This window comes from Pleurodeles waltl, chromosome 8, assembly GCF_031143425.1.
Source record: "Pleurodeles waltl isolate 20211129_DDA chromosome 8, aPleWal1.hap1.20221129, whole genome shotgun sequence".
In the NCBI taxonomy this organism is placed as follows: domain Eukaryota; kingdom Metazoa; phylum Chordata; class Amphibia; order Caudata; family Salamandridae; genus Pleurodeles; species Pleurodeles waltl.
In genome coordinates, this window is record NC_090447.1 from 885,237,830 (window position 1) to 885,258,412 (window position 20,583).

The 20,583-nt window shown below is 45.2% G+C and overlaps 1 protein-coding gene across 1 annotated transcript in view; it reads right to left on the reverse strand.

Annotated features, from left to right (window-relative positions):
* Positions 1–351: 351 nt before the first annotated feature.
* Positions 352–20,583, reverse strand: part of POGLUT2 (protein O-glucosyltransferase 2) — a 204,414-nt gene continuing 184,182 nt past the window's right edge. Inside the window, exon 10 of the mRNA XM_069205195.1 lies at positions 352–1,123. Coding sequence (XP_069061296.1) covers positions 1,106–1,123 — 18 coding nt within the window. The 3' untranslated portion in view covers positions 352–1,105. The remainder of the gene's footprint in view (positions 1,124–20,583) is intronic.

The following is a 20,583-nucleotide window of genomic DNA, read 5'->3' on the forward strand; positions in this document are numbered from 1 at the left end:
ATACAACTGAACTGAGGTAGATGGATGTCTTTTTGACTGAATATATTTCTCAATCTTTCTCTTTTTGCTTATATTCTTCAATTGTCTATAGTCATAAACTAGATTATCCTATACTCAAATATAGTATGTGTGATTAGTAATCACAAGAGAATCCAAAATCTTTGCAACGTAGAAGGGAAGCCTAGGGAGTCCTCCAAATTATCCTGGTTTTCTGCTCCAACTAACAGTTCTTCTTGTAATGTACAGAATTTCTTCCAAACAAACACACATACACATTTACCAATTCTGTAAATGTAGCTAACATAGCGCATAGTACATCACTGCACCATTATACTAAATTAACACTCCAACTCATTTCAATTTGTTTTTATTATCAGTACATTGAACTTTTGCTCCATTTTTCTAACATTGGCATTTTACAGCCTTGAAAAGTGCAGAGTGCTGAGGCAAACGTGAATTGCATGAATAAGTACATGAATTACATGAATGAACTGTAAAACTTGCATCTCCATATATTTCAGCATGCACCTCAACTGTTTTATTTACATCCTGGGTTTTACTACACTATAGACTAAGTAGAGTAGTGGGAGTGAACACCATCACCTTAACAATGACTTCAATGGCAGCCCATGTTGACAGCTAATGATCACATATACATGTTGATCATTCAATGAAAATGTATGTGTGCATTGTTGATCAATACTCGTGCATTACTGTTTCGTTCATAATACATTGATGACGTGTGTCCACGTGACAGTAGTTTCTTGTGTTAAAAACATTTTCACTAGATTCTTTTTTACTGATTATACTATTTACAGGTGTGTTTTACTGCATAGATTTAATAAGGAAAGGGGTCGTATAAAAATACTGATTTTAAATCAGTGTATCTCAAGCATATTATTTTAAATACATGTTTGATGAAAGCGCAAGACTGAAAAATGATTTATCCATTTGGGACGAGTTAGGTTATATTTTGACAAATGCAGGATGGGTTTAATACACTGTACATTTATTGTTTCCGGCGTATTGAACAGTGCTTACAATATGCTGACAATAACAGAAATCCTCAGCGCTCCAGGAATTTTAAAAGATTGAATTCTACATTTTAAAGCTCATCTTTCACCTAAAAAGAAAAAGAAAACATATAAACAGCTACAAACATAGGTATTTGATAAGTAAAACTGAAGAGTCGTTAAAATCACAGTATATGAAGCATTAAATAAAATCTGGCGTGTTGTACATATGTTTTTACAAACATCCTTCTTTAAAAACACAGGCCTGAAAACTCATACATAAACGTTTACTCTATAAAATCGTCAGTCAAAATTGTTTTACAAGCATGATTACCAGACGAATTCCATCAGTCATGCATTGCTGTAGTGGAAAAAGGTGTCATCAATAACATAAAAATACCTACTGTGCAAAGTGCTTTAGTATCATAAATTCAAGCAGCGGTAACTTTAAAAGTGCTGATTTTCTGGATAAATGTACTTCTTGCTTTGGAATTAATTTCAACTCCTCATGTCTGTTATACAATGATTCGATAATAAACTTGTACAACTAGAGTATAGGTAATAGTTACATTGCCAAGAGAGTCCACTACCTGTCCATAGACACTGAGTTTCCTGCTGGTAAGTACATGACAACTAATCAATTGATCAATTGACAGACATTGCCAAATCAAGGGCTCCTTTATAATGCTATCTTTGCTAATTTTGACTCTGCGATTTGTATAACCTTAAGAAATTTCCCAATGAACATCGCATCTTCTCTTTGGAGGCAGGTTATAATCTCCTACCGGCACATACATATGCTGTTCATAATAAAATGCTGTCTCAGTAACCCTTTCTGTTCAGTCATTAAACAGGACAAACGCAGACAACATGGCAAATGTCCTCCTAAGAATAATTACAGACCCAACATGTTATCCCATTAGAGGATTGCCTCTGGACAGGTGAATTGAAATGGGTTTGAAACTCCCCCATCCACAAGGGCACCAATTTAAGCTTTGATTGTAGCCTAAATGGATCCCCTAAGTATTGTTGCGGCTTTAGGAGGCCATATGAACCTACTACCATCCAGGGATGAGGTCTCTCTTAGACAACACTGCTTTGTCATCAAGGAATGAAATATTTTTCCCCATTAAACTGATAACTCTATTAAAAGCAAGTGGTGAAAGGGTTAAAGCCAAAAGCTCCACCGCCTTGAAAGTAGTAAACACTTGATAGAATAGTCACGAGCCTCGGTGTTACTTGGGTCACTTATAGCCTTTGACACAATACTACCTAAGTGAGGACTGGGGGGTTACTATTTAGAGCGCTGCATATGAAAGCGGTGGGCAGCATGCTCCTCCACCAGACTATGCACCTTTGTCTCTAGCTTCAGCGGCAGGAGCTCCATTGACTGCTTTCGGCATGGCCTATGCCGCAGGCCGCTCTCCATATTTCTTCTGTTTCCAGAGCTCCTCCTGTGTTCAATGGGTGCCTGTCTGTCACCCCCATAGCTCACACCCCCTCAGTCATTGTTTCTGCTCTGGTTAGCGTCGTCTTTGCCCAACTTTGCTGCGGGCGACAGTGGAGCAGAGGGGAATCACATCCTGAGTCAATGTCAGATGATTTAATATGCCTTAAAGATGGAATATCCTGCACCATGCGAAGCATTGTATTGCTGTTGATTTTGTCATAATGTCCATTCGATTTATATTTTGGTATAAAAGTGAGGCTACAAAATATTTTATCATAGGAGGCCCGTCTCAATGTTGTTTGCTTTACAAGCTGCAAAGCAACGATTGCTGCTCTGTATTTGCCTGCGGAGATAATCTCACTTCGCAGTTGGTAATCAAGAAGGGACCCAATGTTGGATAGTTTGGTTGCTGGCTAGGTGCATGGCATTCTTTACTGAATGGTCAAGTTCAATTTGTAGTCCATGTTGCGATCGCAGGGAATGTTACTTGCTCTGATGGAGCTAGATGAACAGGCTGGGTATCTGCCTCGTTACCTTCATTTGTTACTGGATAGTTTGCTGGACAAGTTCCCTCTCTTGTACTCCCATCACAAACAAGGCTTTTCGAAGACTGATGCCTTCCTACGGCTGTAGAACCCATCATTAGATTATCATTTAGAGATTACTTCTTCATTAACCTTTGCTTCTTTATTGATGTTAGTACCTCTGGACACCCCCTCTTCTTCTTCCAGATCATTATCGATTTCTTTACGTTTAGTGGGCGGTCTGAAGATAGAATAAACTTGTTTAATCTGCATCATTGAAGGGTCTTCGGCAGTTTGCTTATTATGAGTTTTTCTAAGACTCTTGCAGTGCATTTTCATCAGATGCATATTACCTTCAGCATGATCATTTAATAGTTCGAGGCTTGAGACTGGATTACCCAGTAGAGAGTCGTAATATGCCAGTGGAATTGATTTAGTATGGTGTTTGTCAATCGAATCTTGCCCAAGACCAGGTGCAGTAGTTTGTTTGTTGACTTGAGACCCACAGGCCACTAAAGGAACAATTATCATGCTTTGAACTCTTTACATTTTTACAGGAAGCACTATTTTTTGCAGTTAAGGGATCAGATTTCAACTGCATTTTTATATCGGATAGTACCAAATTTTAAGTGTAGAAAAACTTGCCAGCTTTTCAAGTATTGGGCCAGAGCTCTAGATGAAAACTGTTGTGCTGCACGCTGAATCAATGGCTTTAAAGCTCCCATTTTTTAGTCGAAAGCTGTGCCTTAAGCCCCCATGTTACTAAGGAGAGCCACCAGCAGATCTAGCTTACTCAATTAGTATCTTAGAGCATTTACAATGGGTTAGAATGCGTGGAGCAAAACGTCCCAGGTACTTTAGAGCTTTGGGGTATATTTGATCTGCTGCTGTGAAGGGAGATGTCAGAGCTTGCTGATAGCCGTGAGCTAGTCGAAAGCCTCCTTTGGCCCACTGATACCATAATCTCAGCCAGCATGAAATAAAGGAAAATTCTCTTCTAGCAGTTCCAATAAAGGGGATCTGGTTCAAGTCCGAGCTTGGGCTGCTGTGTTTTTAATCGTCGACTGGGCTATAAGACAAGGGGTTTTCTCTATTATGGGCTCACCATTTTCATGCTTGTTCAGGGATGAAGTTAGCTGATCATCGGAAGGAGGTTGTCCTTATTCCTTGACGCCGTAGGCTGTGTGAGCCTCTTTTCCTTTACCTCCAAGTTTTTTTTCACCCAAATCTCCCCACGAAAACTAGGCCTTCCGCTTAATTTCTGTTACAATTGCCTGCTGACCGTGAGTTAAACATACTGGACCATTGAGGCTGTGTGGGTGTTTGAAGTCCATGTGTATCTCTATTATGTGGGAGCAGTGCATCCCCTGGAGCTTTTAAAAAGGCAAATTTATTTCAAGAGGTAACCTGATTATTTGGAGGGGGGCTGCTGTCATTGGAGGTAAAAGTTAGATCCCCAAATCCTGTTTCAAGATGCCTGTTGCCGGTGTCGTGAACTCAGTTGTGCCACTATTATTTGTGGATGATTTGGGCGTGTTGGGACGTCTCCAATTGCGTCTCGTAGTTGCCGGGTCGCCCTTGTCTTGTCAGAATGTATAGTTGTTTTGACGACTATTGTGCAGAAACAAGCACAGACAACCAGGCAAGTTAGTGCTTGATTTTGCCCACTTTTGAACGGACGGTGTAAATTAAACCCCTGTAGAAAAACTTACACGATGCACATACACTAAGGCAAGCAGCTTGGAGAGCAGGATGCGGCCCCTCTGTAAAAGCAAGCCGCACCAGTCTAATACCAGCTGCTTCTGCTCCAGACAGAGAAGACTGCTGCCTGAGAGCCTTGCCTGCCATCCACCATTGCCGTCTAGTCCAACGAGCTTGGCTCGCCCAGCCCGCTCTGAACCACAATCCGGGTGCTCAGGGCCATACCCTAAACTAGAGGGAGAAGTCAGGGGCAAAACCTTTAAGCCCAGCGGTTGAACAATCCAGGCTACTGAGGCCGCTAGAGAGCAGCTGCAGGTCCGACTGCCCTCGACTTGGTTAGCGCCGGCGCTGTGAGTTGCGGGTTTGCGGCATTTCACGTCAAACGTACCACACCGGAGGAACTCTGTCTTTCTCAGATGAATGAATTGCCACGGGAAGGGAAATGATTTAAGAATTAAAGGGCACAGCAAAATGATAATGGTTCCACTTACAAGGATTCTAGAGCTGCTCATAATTAAGGACCCTTTTTTTAAAGGCCTAGCTGTATTGTTCTGTAATCGCAGACAAAGTGAGTCTCTGTTGAATTAAATGTATAAATGGTATGAAATAAATATACTTTGTCCTTAATCTGAACAGACTTACATTTGTATTGAAACCTGGAAAGACCCCTTAGGTCATTTACAAATTTGTGGAAAGGAACATTTGCATTTAGTGAGCACCATCCCTAAAATGAGTAGAATAAAATTTTCTTGGCTACTCGATGGAACTACACATTTAAATAATTGACCTTAAACGAAAAACACAGGTAAAATTAAAAATGAAAAACCCACAACTTTAAGTACACGTGCTGCTAGTTCCTACATGTGTTGAAATAAACCATAGGCTTCTGTGTGGCAAAAATTGCAAATTTTGTATTCGGCAACTAAGAATTAAATGAGTATTTCCAAATTCGATAGTGTGTGGTTCCTGTAGCCACACTCAATCATGTGAATTGTGTACCGGCTCTGGTGTTAATTAAACATTAATCCAAAATTTCAGCTTGTTCAGAAAAGTGCCATCACTGAAAATACATTTATCATACAGTTTATGTAGTCTTTCCCCTGTAAGCTACTGCAAGTTTTAAACAACCTCAGCCCTTTGGGAACTGGTACAAAGGCTTCCAGCGAAAAGTGAATTGCCTGCTACTGCAACAAGTTGAGAAAGAGATGGGTCTCTGCCAGAAGACCAGTCCTCTGATCTTGACCTTTCCCACATGTCCTCCCCAACCGAGCAAGAATGAATCTGTCACAACCGTTAGTTCTTGGTGGGATAGGGAGAAGGGTCTGCGGTCGGTCCAACTTCAGTCAAGCAGCCATCACTGCAGGTCATTCCCAATCTCCTCTGACACCTGGATGGAATCCCACTGAGCACACTGAACCTTCAAATAGCAGTGTAGAGTCAGCTTTGCCCCCTGGTGTGGTCCACAAGCAGAATGCAGGAGGCCCAGAAGACTCAAAACTGCACTCACTGAGACCCAGGTCAAAGGTTGAAACATAGGGTACATAGCCCAAATGTCCTTGACTAGGTGAAGCGAAGGGTAGGCTCTGAAGAGCACCGTATCCAGGATGGCTCCAATGAAAGGGAACTATTGTAAATAGTTTCAGGGGTGACTTCAGCACACTGATGGAAAAGTCCAGTCATGTAAACAAGTTGGTTGTTGTCTGGAGATGGTTGACAACTGTTTGAGGGAAGCCCGCCTTCAGCAACCAATTGTCAAGGCATTGAAAAAGACTGGCACTCCAAACGCCTGCAGATGTGGTGCGACCACCACCACATCTGTAAATACCTGAGGGGCACAGGTAAGACCAAAATGGAGCCCAGAGAACTGAAAGTGATCTTGGCCTATCCGAAACGGCAGATAACGCCTGTGTGGTTGCAGGACGGGTATGTGGAAACAGGCATCCTGCAGATTCAACACCACCATCCGGTCTCCTGGAACCCAGGCAGACAGAACTTGAGCCTGACTGAGCATTATGAAGGTGCTCTTCTGAAGGAAAAAGTATCAGGAAATAATGGGAGTGACAGCCATTCCCGATCTGTGATGCAGACATCCCCTCTATGGCTATTTTGGCCAAAATGTATTTGGACTTCACCTCAGAGTATGGACAATTTGGTCTCCAGGAGTTATTGTGGTGTGGTGGCATATTCAGTGGATGTTACAGGAAGGGTAGGGACTCACTGTGTTCCACAATTTGGAGGAACCATTGATCGGAGGTGATGCTGCTCAACCCGGGGGATGTGAAAAGTGATCTGGTTTGGTGTGGGGGTGGTGTTGTGGTCTAGGTATATTGTTGCCCCTGGGCGCCTTGGCGGTCTGTTTAATTTTTTAAGACTTGCCTTAGCATGCCTTGTTTGTTTTGTTTGCCTCTGTTTTGAATCCCATCACCACTCTTTATTAGCTTCCTACGACCATTTCATTGTTCTTACAGATAGTGGCTTACTATTTACTTATTACTAGCGTCCATACTCTTATCTTAGCACTTATTACTATACTGGGAGGCATGTTGTAAGGAAATGCCTCCTTGGCATGGTTGCCCCCTGACTTTTTGCCTTTGCTGATGCTATGTTTACAATTGAAAGTGTGCTGAGGCCTGCTAACCAGGCCCCAGCACCAGTGTTCTTTCCCTAACCTGTACTTTTGTATCCACAATTGGCAGACCCTGGCATCCAGATAAGTCCCTTGTAACTTGTACTTCTAGTACCAAGGGCCCTGATGCCAAGGAAGGTCTCTAAGGGCTGCAGCATGTCTTATGCCACCCTGGAGACCTCTCACTCAGCACAGACACACTGCTTGCCAGCTTGTGTGTGCTAGTGAGGACAAAACGAGTAAGTCGACATGGCACTCCCCTCAGGGTGCCATGCCAGCCTCTCACTGCCTATGCAGTATAGGTAAGACACCCCTCTAGCAGGCCTTACAGCCCTAAGGCAGGGTGCACTATACCATAGGTGAGGGTACCAGTGCATGAGCATGGTACCCCTACAGTGTCTAAACAAAACCTTAGACATTGTAAGTGCAGGGTAGCCATAAGAGTATATGGTCTGGGAGTTTGTCAAACACGAACTCCACAGCACCATAATGGCTACACTGAAAACTGGGAAGTTTGGTATCAAACTTCTCAGCACAATAAATGCACACTGATGCCAGTGTACATTTTATTGTAAAATACACCCCAGAGGGCACCTTAGAGGTGCCCCCTGAAACTTAACCGACTATCTGTGTAGGCTGACTAGTTTTAGCAGCCTGCCACAAACCGAGACATGTTGCTGGCCCCATGGGGGGAGTGCCTTTGTCACTCTGAGGCCAGTAACAAAGCCTGCACTGGGTGGAGATGCTAACACCTCCCCCAGGCAGGAATTGTCACACCTGGCGGTGAGCCTCAAAGGCTCACCTCCTTTGTGCCAACCCAGCAGGACACTCCAGCTAGTGGAGTTGCCCGCCCCCTCCGGCCAGGCCCCACTTTTGGCGGCAAGGCCGGAGAAAATAATGAGAAAAACAAGGAGGAGTCACTGGCCAGTCAGGACAGCCCCTAAGGTGTCCTGAGCTGAAGTGACTCTAACTTTTAGAAATCCTCCATCTTGCAGATGGAGGATTCCCCCAATAGGGTTAGGATTGTGACCCCCTCCCCTTGGGAGGAGGCACAAAGAGGGTGTACCCACCCTCAGGGCTAGTAGCCATTGGCTACTAACCCCCCAGACCTAAACACGCCCTTAAATTTAGTATTTAAGGGCTACCCTGAACCCTAGAAGATTAGATTCCTGCAACTACAAGAAGAAGGACTGCCTAGCTGAAAACCCCTGCAGAGGAAGACCAGAAGACGACAACTGCCTTGGCTCCAGAAACTCACCGGCCTGTCTCCTGCCTTCCAAAGATCCTGCTCCAGCGACGCCTTCCAAAGGGACCAGCGACCTCGACATCCTCTGAGGACTGCCCCTGCTTCGAAAAGACAAGAAACTCCCGAGGACAGCGGACCTGCTCCAAGAAAAGCTGCAACTTTGTTTCCAGCAGCTTTAAAGAACCCTGCAAGCTCCCCGCAAGAAGCGTGAGACTTGCAACACTGCACCCGGCGACCCCGACTCGGCTGGTGGCGATCCAACACCTCAGGAGGGACCCCAGGACTACTCTAAGACTGTGAGTACAAAAACCTGTCCCCCCTGAGCCCCCACAGCGCCGCCTGCAGAGGGAATCCCGAGGCTTCCCCTGACCGCGACTCTTTGAATCCTAAGTCCCGACACCTGGGAGAGACCCTGCACCCGCAGCCCCCAGGACCTGAAGGACCGGACTTTCACTGGAGGAGTGACCCCCAGGAGTCCCTCTCCCTTGATCAAGTGGAGGTTTCCCCGAGGAACCCCCCCCTTGCCTGCCTGCAGCGCTGAAGAGATCCCGAGATCTCTCATAGACTAACATTGCGAACCCGACGCTTGTTTCTACACTGCACCCGGCCGCCCCCGCGCCGCTGAGGGTGAAATTTCTGTGTGGGCTTGTGTCCCCCCCGGTGCCCTACAAAACCCCCCTGGTCTGCCCTCCGAAGACGCGGGTACTTACCTGCAAGCAGACCGGAACCGGGGCACCCCCTTCTCTCCATTCTAGCCTATGCGTTTTGGGCACCACTTTGAACTCTGCACCTGACCGGCCCTGAGCTGCTGGTGTGGTGACTTTGGGGTTGCTCTGAACCCCCAACGGTGGGCTACCTTGGACCAAGAACTAAGCCCTGTAAGTGTCTTACTTACCTGGTTAACCTAACAAATACTTACCTCCCCTAGGAACTGTGAAAATTGCACTAAGTGTCCACTTTTAAAACAGCTATTTGTGAATAACTTGAAAAGTATACATGCAATTTTGATGATTTGAAGTTCCTAAAGTACTTACCTGCAGTACCTTTCGAATGAGATATTACATGTAGAATTTGAACCTGTGGTTCTTAAAATAAACTAAGAAAAGATATTTTTCTATATAAAAACCTATTGGCTGGATTTGTCTCTGAGTGTGTGTACCTCATTTATTGTCTATGTGTATGTACAACAAATGCTTAACACTACTCCTTGGATAAGCCTACTGCTCGACCACACTACCACAAAATAGAGCATTAGTATTATCTATTTTTACCACTATTTTACCTCTAAGGGGAACCCTTGGACTCTGTGCATGCTATTCCTTACTTTGAAATAGCACATACAGAGCCAACTTCCTACATTGGTGGATCAGCGGTGGGGTACAAGACTTTGCATTTGCTGGACTACTCAGCCAATACCTGATCACACGACAAATTCCAAAATTGTCATTAGAAATTCATTTTTGCAATTTGAAATTTTTCTAAATTCTTAAAAGTCCTGCTAGGGCCTTGTGTGTTAAGTCCCTGTTTAGCATTGTCTTTTAGAGTTTAAAAGTTTGTTAAAAGTTTGAAATTAGATTCTAGAAACAGTTTTAGATTCTTTAAAAAGTCTTCCAACTTTTAGCAAAATAATGTCTGATACAGAGATGAATGTGGTGGAACTCGACACCACACCTTACCTCCATCTTAAGATGAGGGAGCTAAGGTCTCTCTGTAATATCAAAAAAATAACCATTGGCTCCAGACCTACCAAAATTCAGCTCCAGGAGCTGTTGGCAGAGTTTGAAAAAGCCAACCCCTCTGATGATGACCTCACAGAGGAAGAAATTAGTGACTTGGAGGCCAATGTCCCTCCTCCAGTCCTAAATAGGGAGAACAGGACCCCTCAAGTCCTGTCTCCAACTGTGTTAGTCAGAAATAGTGAGTCCCTCACAGGAGGGTCCCACATTTCTGAAATCACTGAGGATGCTCTCAGTGAAGATGACCTCCTGTTAGCCAGGATGGCCAAAAGATTGGCTTTAGAGAGACAGCTCCTAGCCATAGAAAGGGAAAGACAAGAGATGGGCCTAGGACCCATCAATGGTGGCAGCAATATAAATAGGGTCAGAGATTCTCCTGACATGTTAAAAATCCCCAAAGGGATTGTGACAAAATTTGAAGATGGTGATGACATCACCAAGTGGTTCACAGCTTTTGAGAGGGCTTGTGTAACCAGAAAAGTGAACAGATCTCACTGGGGTGCTCTCCTTTGGGAAATGTTCACTGGAAAGTGTAGGGATAGACTCCTCACACTCTCTGGAAAAGATGCAGAATCTTATGACCTCATGAAGGGTACCCTGATTGAGGGCTTTGGATTCTCCACTGAGGAGTACAGGATTAGATTCAGGGGGGCTCAAAAATCCTCGAGCCAGACCTGGGTTGACTTTGTTGACTACTCAGTGAAAACACTAGATGGTTGGATTCAAGGCAGTGGTGTAAGTAATTATGATGGGCTGTACAATTTATTTGTGAAAGAACACCTATTGAGTAATTGTTTCAATGATAAACTGCATCAGCATCTGGTAGACCTAGGACCAATTTCTCCCCAAGAATTGGGAAAGAAGGCGGACCATTGGGTCAAGACAAGGGTGTCCAAGACTTCAACAGGGGGTGACCAAAAGAAAGGGGTCACAAAGACTCCCCAGGGGAAGGGTGATGAGACAACCAAAACTAAAAATAGTAAAGAGTCTTCTACAGGCCCCCAAAAACCTGCACAGGAGGGTGGGCCCAGAGCCTCTTCACAAAACAATGGGTACAAGGGTAAAAACTTTGATCCCAAAAAGGCCTGGTGTCATAGCTGTAAACAGCATGGACACCAAACTGGAGACAAGGCCTGTCCCAAGAAAGGTTCCACTCCAAACTCCCATCCAGGTAACACTGGTATGGCTAGTCTCCAAGTGGGATCAACAGTGTGCCCAGAGCAAATCAGGGTCCACACTGAAGCTACTCTAGTTTCTGAGGGTGGGGTGGATTTAGCCACACTAGCTGTCTGGCCGCCTAACATGCAAAAATACAGACAGCAACTCTTAATTAATGGGACTAGAATAGAGGGCCTGAGGGATACAGGTGCCAGTGTCACCATGGTGACAGAGAAACTGGTTTCCCCTGGCCAATACCTGACTGGAAAAACTTACACAGTCACCAACGCTGACAATCAGAGAAAAGTACATCCCATGGCAATGGTTACTTTAGAATGGGGAGGGGTCAATGGCCTGAAACAGGTGGTGGTCTCCTCAAATATCCCAGTGGACTGTCTGCTTGGAAATGACCTGGAGTCCTCAGCATGGGCTGAGGTAGAACTAAAAACCCATGCAGCAATGCTGGGTATCCCTGAACTGGTGTGTGTGAAAACAAGAGCACAATGCAAGGCACAGGGTGAACAAGTAGAGCTGGAGTCTGGAAGAATGGCCCAGCCTACCAAGAGAACCGGAAAGTCAGTTGGGAAACCAACTACAACACAGCAAAAGAAAGGGAACCTCTCTTCTCAGGAAGAAGTTCTGCCCTCTGAGGGAACTGAGCCTTTGGAGCTTGAACCTTATCAGGTTGAGCTCTTAGGCCCAGGGGGACCCTCAAGGGAGGAGCTGTGTAAGGGACAAGAAACCTGTCCCTCTCTTGAAGGCCTTAGGCAGCAAGCTGCTGAAGAGTCCAAAGGCAAGAAAAATGGAACGCATAGGGTCTATTGGGAAGATGGACTCCTGTACACTGAGGCCAGAGACCCCAAACCTGGTGCCACTAGGAGAGTGGTAGTGCCTCAGCTGTTCAGGAGGTTCATCCTAACATTGGCCCATGACATTCCCCTTGCTGGACATTTGGGACAAACCAAGACGTGGGAGAGGTTAGTCAACCACTTCTACTGGCCCAATATGTCCAACATGGTTAAGGAGTTTTGCCTCTCCTGCCCCACCTGTCAAGCCAGTGGTAAGACAGGTGGGCATCCAAAGGCCCCCCTCATTCCACTTCCAGTGGTGGGGGTTCCCTTTGAAAGAGTGGGTGTGGACATAGTTGGTCCACTAGAACCTCCCACAGCCTCAGGAAATATGTATATCCTGGTAGTAGTGGATCATGCTACCAGGTATCCTGAAGCTATTCCCCTTAGGTCGACTACTGCCCCTGCAGTAGCCAAGGCCCTCATTGGTATCTTTACCAGAGTGGGTTTCCCTAAGGAGGTGGTGTCTGACAGAGGTACCAACTTCATGTCAGCATACCTAAAGCACATGTGGAATGAGTGTGGAGTGACTTATAAATTCACTACACCATACCATCCACAAACTAATGGCTTGGTTGAGAGATTCAACAAGACATTAAAAGGCATGATCATGGGGCTCCCAGAAAAACTCAAAAGGAGATGGGATGTCCTCTTGCCATGTCTGCTTTTCGCTTACAGAGAGGTGCCACAGAAGGGAGTAGGATTCTCACCCTTTGAACTTCTGTTTGGTCATCCTGTAAGAGGACCACTTGCTCTTGTTAAAGAAGGCTGGGAGAGACCTCTCCATGAGCCTAAGCAAGACATAGTGGACTATGTACTTGGCCTTCGCTCTAGAATGGCAGAGTACATGGAAAAGGCAACCAAAAACCTTGAGGCCAGCCAACAGCTCCAGAAGTTTTGGTATGACCAAAAGGCTGCACTGGTGGAGTTCCAACCAGGGCAGAAAGTCTGGGTTCTGGAGCCTGTGGCTCCCAGGGCACTCCAGGACAAATGGAGTGGCCCTTACCCAGTACTAGAAAGGAAGAGTCAGGTCACCTACCTGGTGGACCTGGGCACAAGCAGGAGCCCCAAGAGGGTGATCCATGTGAACCGCCTTAAGCTCTTCCATGACAGGGCTGATGTCAATCTGTTGATGGTAACAGATGAGGATCAGGAGGCAGAGAGTGAACCTCTCCCTGATCTTCTATCATCAGACCTAAAAGATGGCACAGTAGATGGAGTGATCTACTCAGACACCCTCTCTGGCCAACAGCAAGCTGATTGTAGGAGAGTCCTACAACAGTTTCCTGAACTCTTCTCCTTAACCCCTGGTCAGACACACCTGTGTACCCATGATGTGGACACAGGAGACAGCATGCCTGTCAAGAACAAAATCTTTAGACAGTCTGACCATGTTAAGGAAAGCATCAAGGTGGAAGTCCACAAGATGCTGGAATTGGGAGTAATTGAGCGCTCTGACAGCCCCTGGGCTAGCCCAGTGGTCTTAGTCCCCAAACCTCACACCAAAGATGGAAAGAAAGAGATGAGGTTTTGTGTGGACTACAGAGGGCTCAATTCTGTCACCAAGACAGATGCTCATCCAATTCCAAGAGCTGATGAGCTCATAGACAAATTAGGTGCTGCCAAATTCTTAAGTACCTTTGACTTGACAGCAGGGTACTGGCAAATAAAAATGGCACCTGGAGCAAAAGAGAAAACAGCATTCTCCACACCTGATGGGCATTATCAGTTTACTGTTATGCCCTTTGGTTTAAAGAATGCCCCTGCCACCTTCCAAAGGTTGGTGAATCAAGTCCTTGCTGGCTTGGAGTCCTTTAGCACAGCTTATCTTGATGATATTGCTGTCTTTAGCTCCACCTGGCAGGATCACCTGGTCCAGCTGAAGAAGGTTTTGAAGGCTCTGCAATCTGCAGGCCTCTCTATCAAGGCATCCAAATGCCAGATAGGGCAGGGAACTGTGGTTTACTTGGGACACCTTGTAGGTGGAGGCCAAGTTCAGCCACTCCAACCCAAGATCCAGACTATTCTGGACTGGGTAGCTCCAAAAACCCAGACTCAAGTCAGGGCATTCCTTGGCTTGACTGGGTATTACAGGAGGTTTGTGAAGGGATATGGATCCATTGTGACAGCCCTCACTGAACTCACCTCCAAGAAAATGCCCAAGAAAGTGAACTGGACTGTGGAATGCCAACAGGCCTTTGACACCCTGAAACAAGCAATGTGCTCAGCACCAGTTCTCAAAGCTCCAGATTATTCTAAGCAGTTCATTGTGCAGACTGATGCCTCTGAACATGGGATAGGGGCAGTTTTGTCCCAAACAAATGATGATGGCCTTGACCAGCCTGTTGCTTTCATTAGCAGGAGGTTACTCCCCAGGGAGCAGCGTTGGAGTGCCATTGAGAGGGAGGCCTTTGCTGTGGTTTGGTCCCTGAAGAAGCTGAGACCATACCTCTTTGGGACTCACTTCCTAGTTCAAACTGACCACAGACCTCTCAAATGGCTGATGCAAATGAAAGGTGAAAATCCTAAACTGTTGAGGTGGTCCATCTCCCTACAGGGAATGGACTTTATAGTGGAACACAGACCTGGGACTGCCCATGCCAATGCAGATGGCCTTTCCAGGTTCTTCCACTTAGAAAATGAAGACTCTCTTGGGAAAGGTTAGTCTCATCCTCTTTCGTTTGGGGGGGGGTTGTGTAAGGAAATGCCTCCTTGGCATGGTTGCCCCCTGACTTTTTGCCTTTGCTGATGCTATGTTTACAATTGAAAGTGTGCTGAGGCCTGCTAACCAGGCCCCAGCACCAGTGTTCTTTCCCTAACCTGTACTTTTGTATCCACAATTGGCAGACCCTGGCATCCAGATAAGTCCCTTGTAACTGGTACTTCTAGTACCAAGGGCCCTGATGCCAAGGAAGGTCTCTAAGGGCTGCAGCATGTCTTATGCCACCCTGGAGACCTCTCACTCAGCACAGACACACTGCTTGCCAGCTTGTGTGTGCTAGTGAGGACAAAACGAGTAAGTCGACATGGCACTCCCCTCAGGGTGCCATGCCAGCCTCTCACTGCCTATGCAGTATAGGTAAGACACCCCTCTAGCAGGCCTTACAGCCCTAAGGCAGGGTGCATTATACCATAGGTGAGGGTACCAGTGCATGAGCATGGTACCCCTACAGTGTCTAAACAAAACCTTAGACATTGTAAGTGCAGGGTAGCCATAAGAGTATATGGTCTGGGAGTTTGTCAAACACGAACTCCACAGCACCATAATGGCTACACTGAAAACTGGGAAGTTTGGTATCAAACTTCTCAGCACAATAAATGCACACTGATGCCAGTGTACATTTTATTGTAAAATACACCCCAGAGGGCACCTTAGAGGTGCCCCCTGAAACTTAACCGACTATCTGTGTAGGCTGACTAGTTTTAGCAGCCTGCCACAAACCGAGACATGTTGCTGGCCCCATGGGGGGAGTGCCTTTGTCACTCTGAGGCCAGTAACAAAGCCTGCACTGGGTGGAGATGCTAACACCTCCCCCAGGCAGGAATTGTCACACCTGGCGGTGAGCCTCAAAGGCTCACCTCCTTTGTGCCAACCCAGCAGGACACTCCAGCTAGTGGAGTTGCCCGCCCCCTCCGGCCAGGCCCCACTTTTGGCGGCAAGGCCGGAGAAAATAATGAGAAAAACAAGGAGGAGTCACTGGCCAGTCAGGACAGCCCCTAAGGTGTCCTGAGCTGAAGTGACTAACTTTTAGAAATCCTCCATCTTGCAGATGGAGGATTCCCCCAATAGGGTTAGGATTGTGACCCCCTCCCCTTGGGAGGAGGCACAAAGAGGGTGTACCCACCCTCAGGGCTAGTAGCCATTGGCTACTAACCCCCCAGACCTAAACACGCCCTTAAATTTAGTATTTAAGGGCTACCCTGAACCCTAGAAAATTAGATTCCTGCAACTACAAGAAGAAGGACTGCCTAGCTGAAAACCCCTGCAGAGGAAGACCAGAAGACGACAACTGCCTTGGCTCCAGAAACTCACTGGCCTGTCTCCTGCCTTCCAAAGATCCTGCTCCAGCGACGCCTTCCAAAGGGACCAGCAACCTCGACATCCTCTGAGGACTGCCCCTGCTTCGAAAAGACAAGAAACTCCCGAGGACAGCGGACCTGCTCCAAGAAAAGCTGCAACTTTGTTTCCAGCAGCTTTAAAGAACCCTGCAAGCTCCCCGCAAGAAGCGTGAGACTTGCAACACTGCACCCGGCGACCCCGACTCGGCTGGTGGCGATCCAACACCTCAGGAGGGACCCCAGGACTACTCTAAGACTGTGAGTACAAAAACCTGTCCCCCCTGAGCCCCCACAGCGCCGCCTGCAGAGGGAATCCCGAGGCTTCCCCTGACCGCGACTCTTTGAATCCTAAGTCCCGACACCTGGGAGAGACCCTGCACCCGCAGCCCCCAGGACCTGAAGGACCGGACTTTCACTGGAGGAGTGACCCCCAGGAGTCCCTCTCCCTTGATCAAGTGGAGGTTTCCCCGAGGAACCCCCCCCTTGCCTGCCTGCAGCGCTGAAGAGATCCCGAGATCTCTCAGACTAACATTGCGAACCCGACGCTTGTTTCTACACTGCACCCGGCCGCCCCCGCGCCGCTGAGGGTGAAATTTCTGTGTGGGCTTGTGTCCCCCCCGGTGCCCTACAAAACCCCCCTGGTCTGCCCTCCGAAGACGCGGGTACTTACCTGCAAGCAGACCGGAACCGGGGCACCCCCTTCTCTCCATTCTAGCCTATGCGTTTTGGGCACCACTTTGAACTCTGCACCTGACCGGCCCTGAGCTGCTGGTGTGGTGACTTTGGGGTTGCTCTGAACCCCCAACGGTGGGCTACCTTGGACCAAGAACTAAGCCCTGTAAGTGTCTTACTTACCTGGTTAACCTAACAAATACTTACCTCCCCTAGGAACTGTGAAAATTGCACTAAGTGTCCACTTTTAAAACAGCTATTTGTGAATAACTTGAAAAGTATACATGCAATTTTGATGATTTGAAGTTCCTAAAGTACTTACCTGCAATACCTTTCGAATGAGATATTACATGTAGAATTTGAACCTGTGGTTCTTAAAATAAACTAAGAAAATATATTTTTCTATATAAAAACCTATTGGCTGGATTTGTCTCTGAGTGTGTGTACCTCATTTATTGTCTATGTGTATGTACAACAAATGCTTAACACTACTCCTTGGATAAGCCTACTGCTCGACCACACTACCACAAAATAGAGCATTAGTATTATCTATTTTTACCACTATTTTACCTCTAAGGGGAACCCTTGGACTCTGTGCATGCTATTCCTTACTTTGAAATAGCACATACAGAGCCAACTTCCTACACATGTATATTTTGATTTAACTTATAGTTTGCACCTTTTTTGTCTACCTTTTTGCAATAAATAAGGACATTATTCTAATTCGTGTTCTTACCTAACTTGGGCCTAACTGGCGTATTTGTATTGCTTTACCTAGAATGTTTCAATTTACAACCTTTCTCTTCAATATTGAGAATATAGCATAGCATGTGCTATTAATAGTTTATATTAGGACTTTTTACAAGTTTGCTGTGTTTTATTTTTTTCGCAGTATAGTAAATAACTCACTTTTCCTTAGCTTTTCTATGCAAATAGCATTAATCCACAGTGGACAGAAAATTGGTGTTAGAGTCTTTTCCCAAATCGTACTATGTGCAATTAGTTTACACAAGTTTTTCCTTCACACTTGTGGCTCATACTTGGACTAGAAAGGCCTCCAGTTACACCTATACCCACATCTATTTATCTTCAGATCTCTTCTCTTTTACTAGCTTTGTCGTTGGTACTACTTTATTTATTAAACACTTTATGGATATATATTTTTGATTCAGTTCGGACATATTGATTATAAATATATCTTTACATTCTAAAAAGTTCTTTCAGGAATGAAATTTGTCTCAACTAATCTTCTATTATATATGTATGACTTTATACAAGAACGTTGGACCATATGACTATGAACATTTTCTATGGTTTTGTTGGCACCTCCTGACTTCTTCTATTGTGGATTACTGAGCTGGCCTAATACTCACTGTTGTTATATGATGATTTGCGGTCATTAATAAACTTTCTGGCTATTTTGTATCCCGCTTTATATTGCCTCGATCCTTATCAAACACTTGTCTAAAACGAGCTGCTTACTTGGGGTATGTAACTTTCTTTTTGACTTACTTATTCCTTTGACCTCCTTTTTGTTGTCCATCCTCCATCTCAGGAATCCTGGTCAGGCAAAGAAATTGTGTTGCATGCTTAGAAAACTGCTAATGGTTCATCACATTCAAAAGAACATGATATAGATGTCTAGCATTTGCATTTTGATGAGCCCAAGCACCTCAATAGTGATCGGGTGTAATATAGAGGAGGAGGACGCTGAGGAATGGCAGGATTTTCAGGAAACCATTTTCTGGTACTGTGGAAAATGTTACTATGTGAACTACATCCTCAGATGTCTTTATCTCCTTCCTATAGATTGATGGCATGAGAAGAGCATGTCAATGCACAAATCTCCTCTTTGGTTCTATGCCATCACCTTTGTGCCTAAGCGATGGATCGTGAACACCAGGGTTGGATGAGACACTAGCCTTTCATTTGCAGAAGCATTTAATAACCCCATTCTGTTGGTTTATGTAGTGTAAAAACAGGCTAAAGTGAAAGCTAGTTGTGGAAGCTTATTACTTAGTTACATATCTCTAGGGTGGATTATCCATTTCCTGTCAATTATTTAAGCACAGGCTCTCTAATGATTCATATAACTGACAGCAGAGAGCCCTAATTGTTTTCAATCTTTCCTTCAGGATAAAGAATTTAAAAGGAGGAAGGTGGTCACAAAGAAAGTGTTTGCTTCTGACTCTTTGGCTATGTGTTCAGTGAATTCTGCAAGTAATTTGGCAGTATTTTGAACCCGATATTCAGTCAAATATTCTGGAAATGCATCTGTAAGGGGAGTAGTTATTTAGCAATACAGTTCAAGCAATATAGACAGACATTAAATCTTCAGGGCTTTCAGTTATGCTTAAGATATTTACTACAGCCCAGCAACATAGACCAATGCATTTGCTCCTGGAGAGATTCAACCTTGGCAAAGATCACTATTTTGTTATGTGTTTGGAAGTATGGTTCCTCTAAATATAGAGCCTGGAGTTCACTTACGCGTCTTAGGTAAGTGATAGCTACTAAGAAAGCCACTTTCCATGAAAATAACTGTAATGGGCATGCTTGCATTGGCTCAAAAGATGGACCTATAAGCCTACTAAAAACAACATTAAGGTTCCAGAATGGTGCTGGAGGTACCCTGGGTGGAATGACTCTTAAGACCTTCCATGAAAGCTTTAATAACTGGGATTCTGAATAAAGAGATGTGTTGTCTGTTTATAGAGATAAGCAGCTATAGCTGCTAAATGAAGAAGAATAGACAAATCTGCTAAGTTTGCTTTCAGCAAATGTAACAAATAATGTATTGAACTGAAGCTTTGAGTGGGTCAATGTTTAGGTTGACAGTAGCATACAGAATGTTTCCATTTTGCAGCATAGCACAGTCTGGTTGTAGGTTTTCATGCTTCTCTTAGAATATGCGTACATTCTGACAGTAGTTTTCAGTAACAAAAGTCTATGTCTTCAGGAGCCATATCGCAAGGTTGAGCGATCTGGGGTCTGTATGCCTTATCTGTCCTTGATTCTGAGTGAGAAGGTCTGGCCTGTTGGGGAGCTTCTCAAGTGAAACCAGTGCTAGATCCATAATTGTTGTGAACCAAGCTTGACATGCCCATGCGGAAGCTAAAAGGATCATGGTGCGAGAGGTTTGCCTTAATTTGCGAACTAGAGATGGAATGAGTGGGAGAGGCAGTAAAGTGTAAGCAAACATCCATGACTGATTCATCCATAGAGCATTGCCCTTGGACTGAGGGTGTGGATATCTGGGCGCAAAGCTTTGGCATATTGTATTTTCTGCTGTGGCGAAGAGGTCTATTTAAGGTGTTCCCCAATTTAGGAAGTACTTTTGAAGGACCTGTTGGTGGAGTTCCCATTTGTGGACTTGTTGCTGCATCCTGCTGAGTAGGTCTGCAAATTGGTTCTCTACGCAACTGAGACACTCTGTCACTAAGTGAACGTGGGGGAGAACTGTCCATTTCCAAACTGTTTGAGCATGATGTGACAGCTGAGGAAACATGTCCCCCCAGTTTTTACAGATAATACATGGTTGTCATGTTGA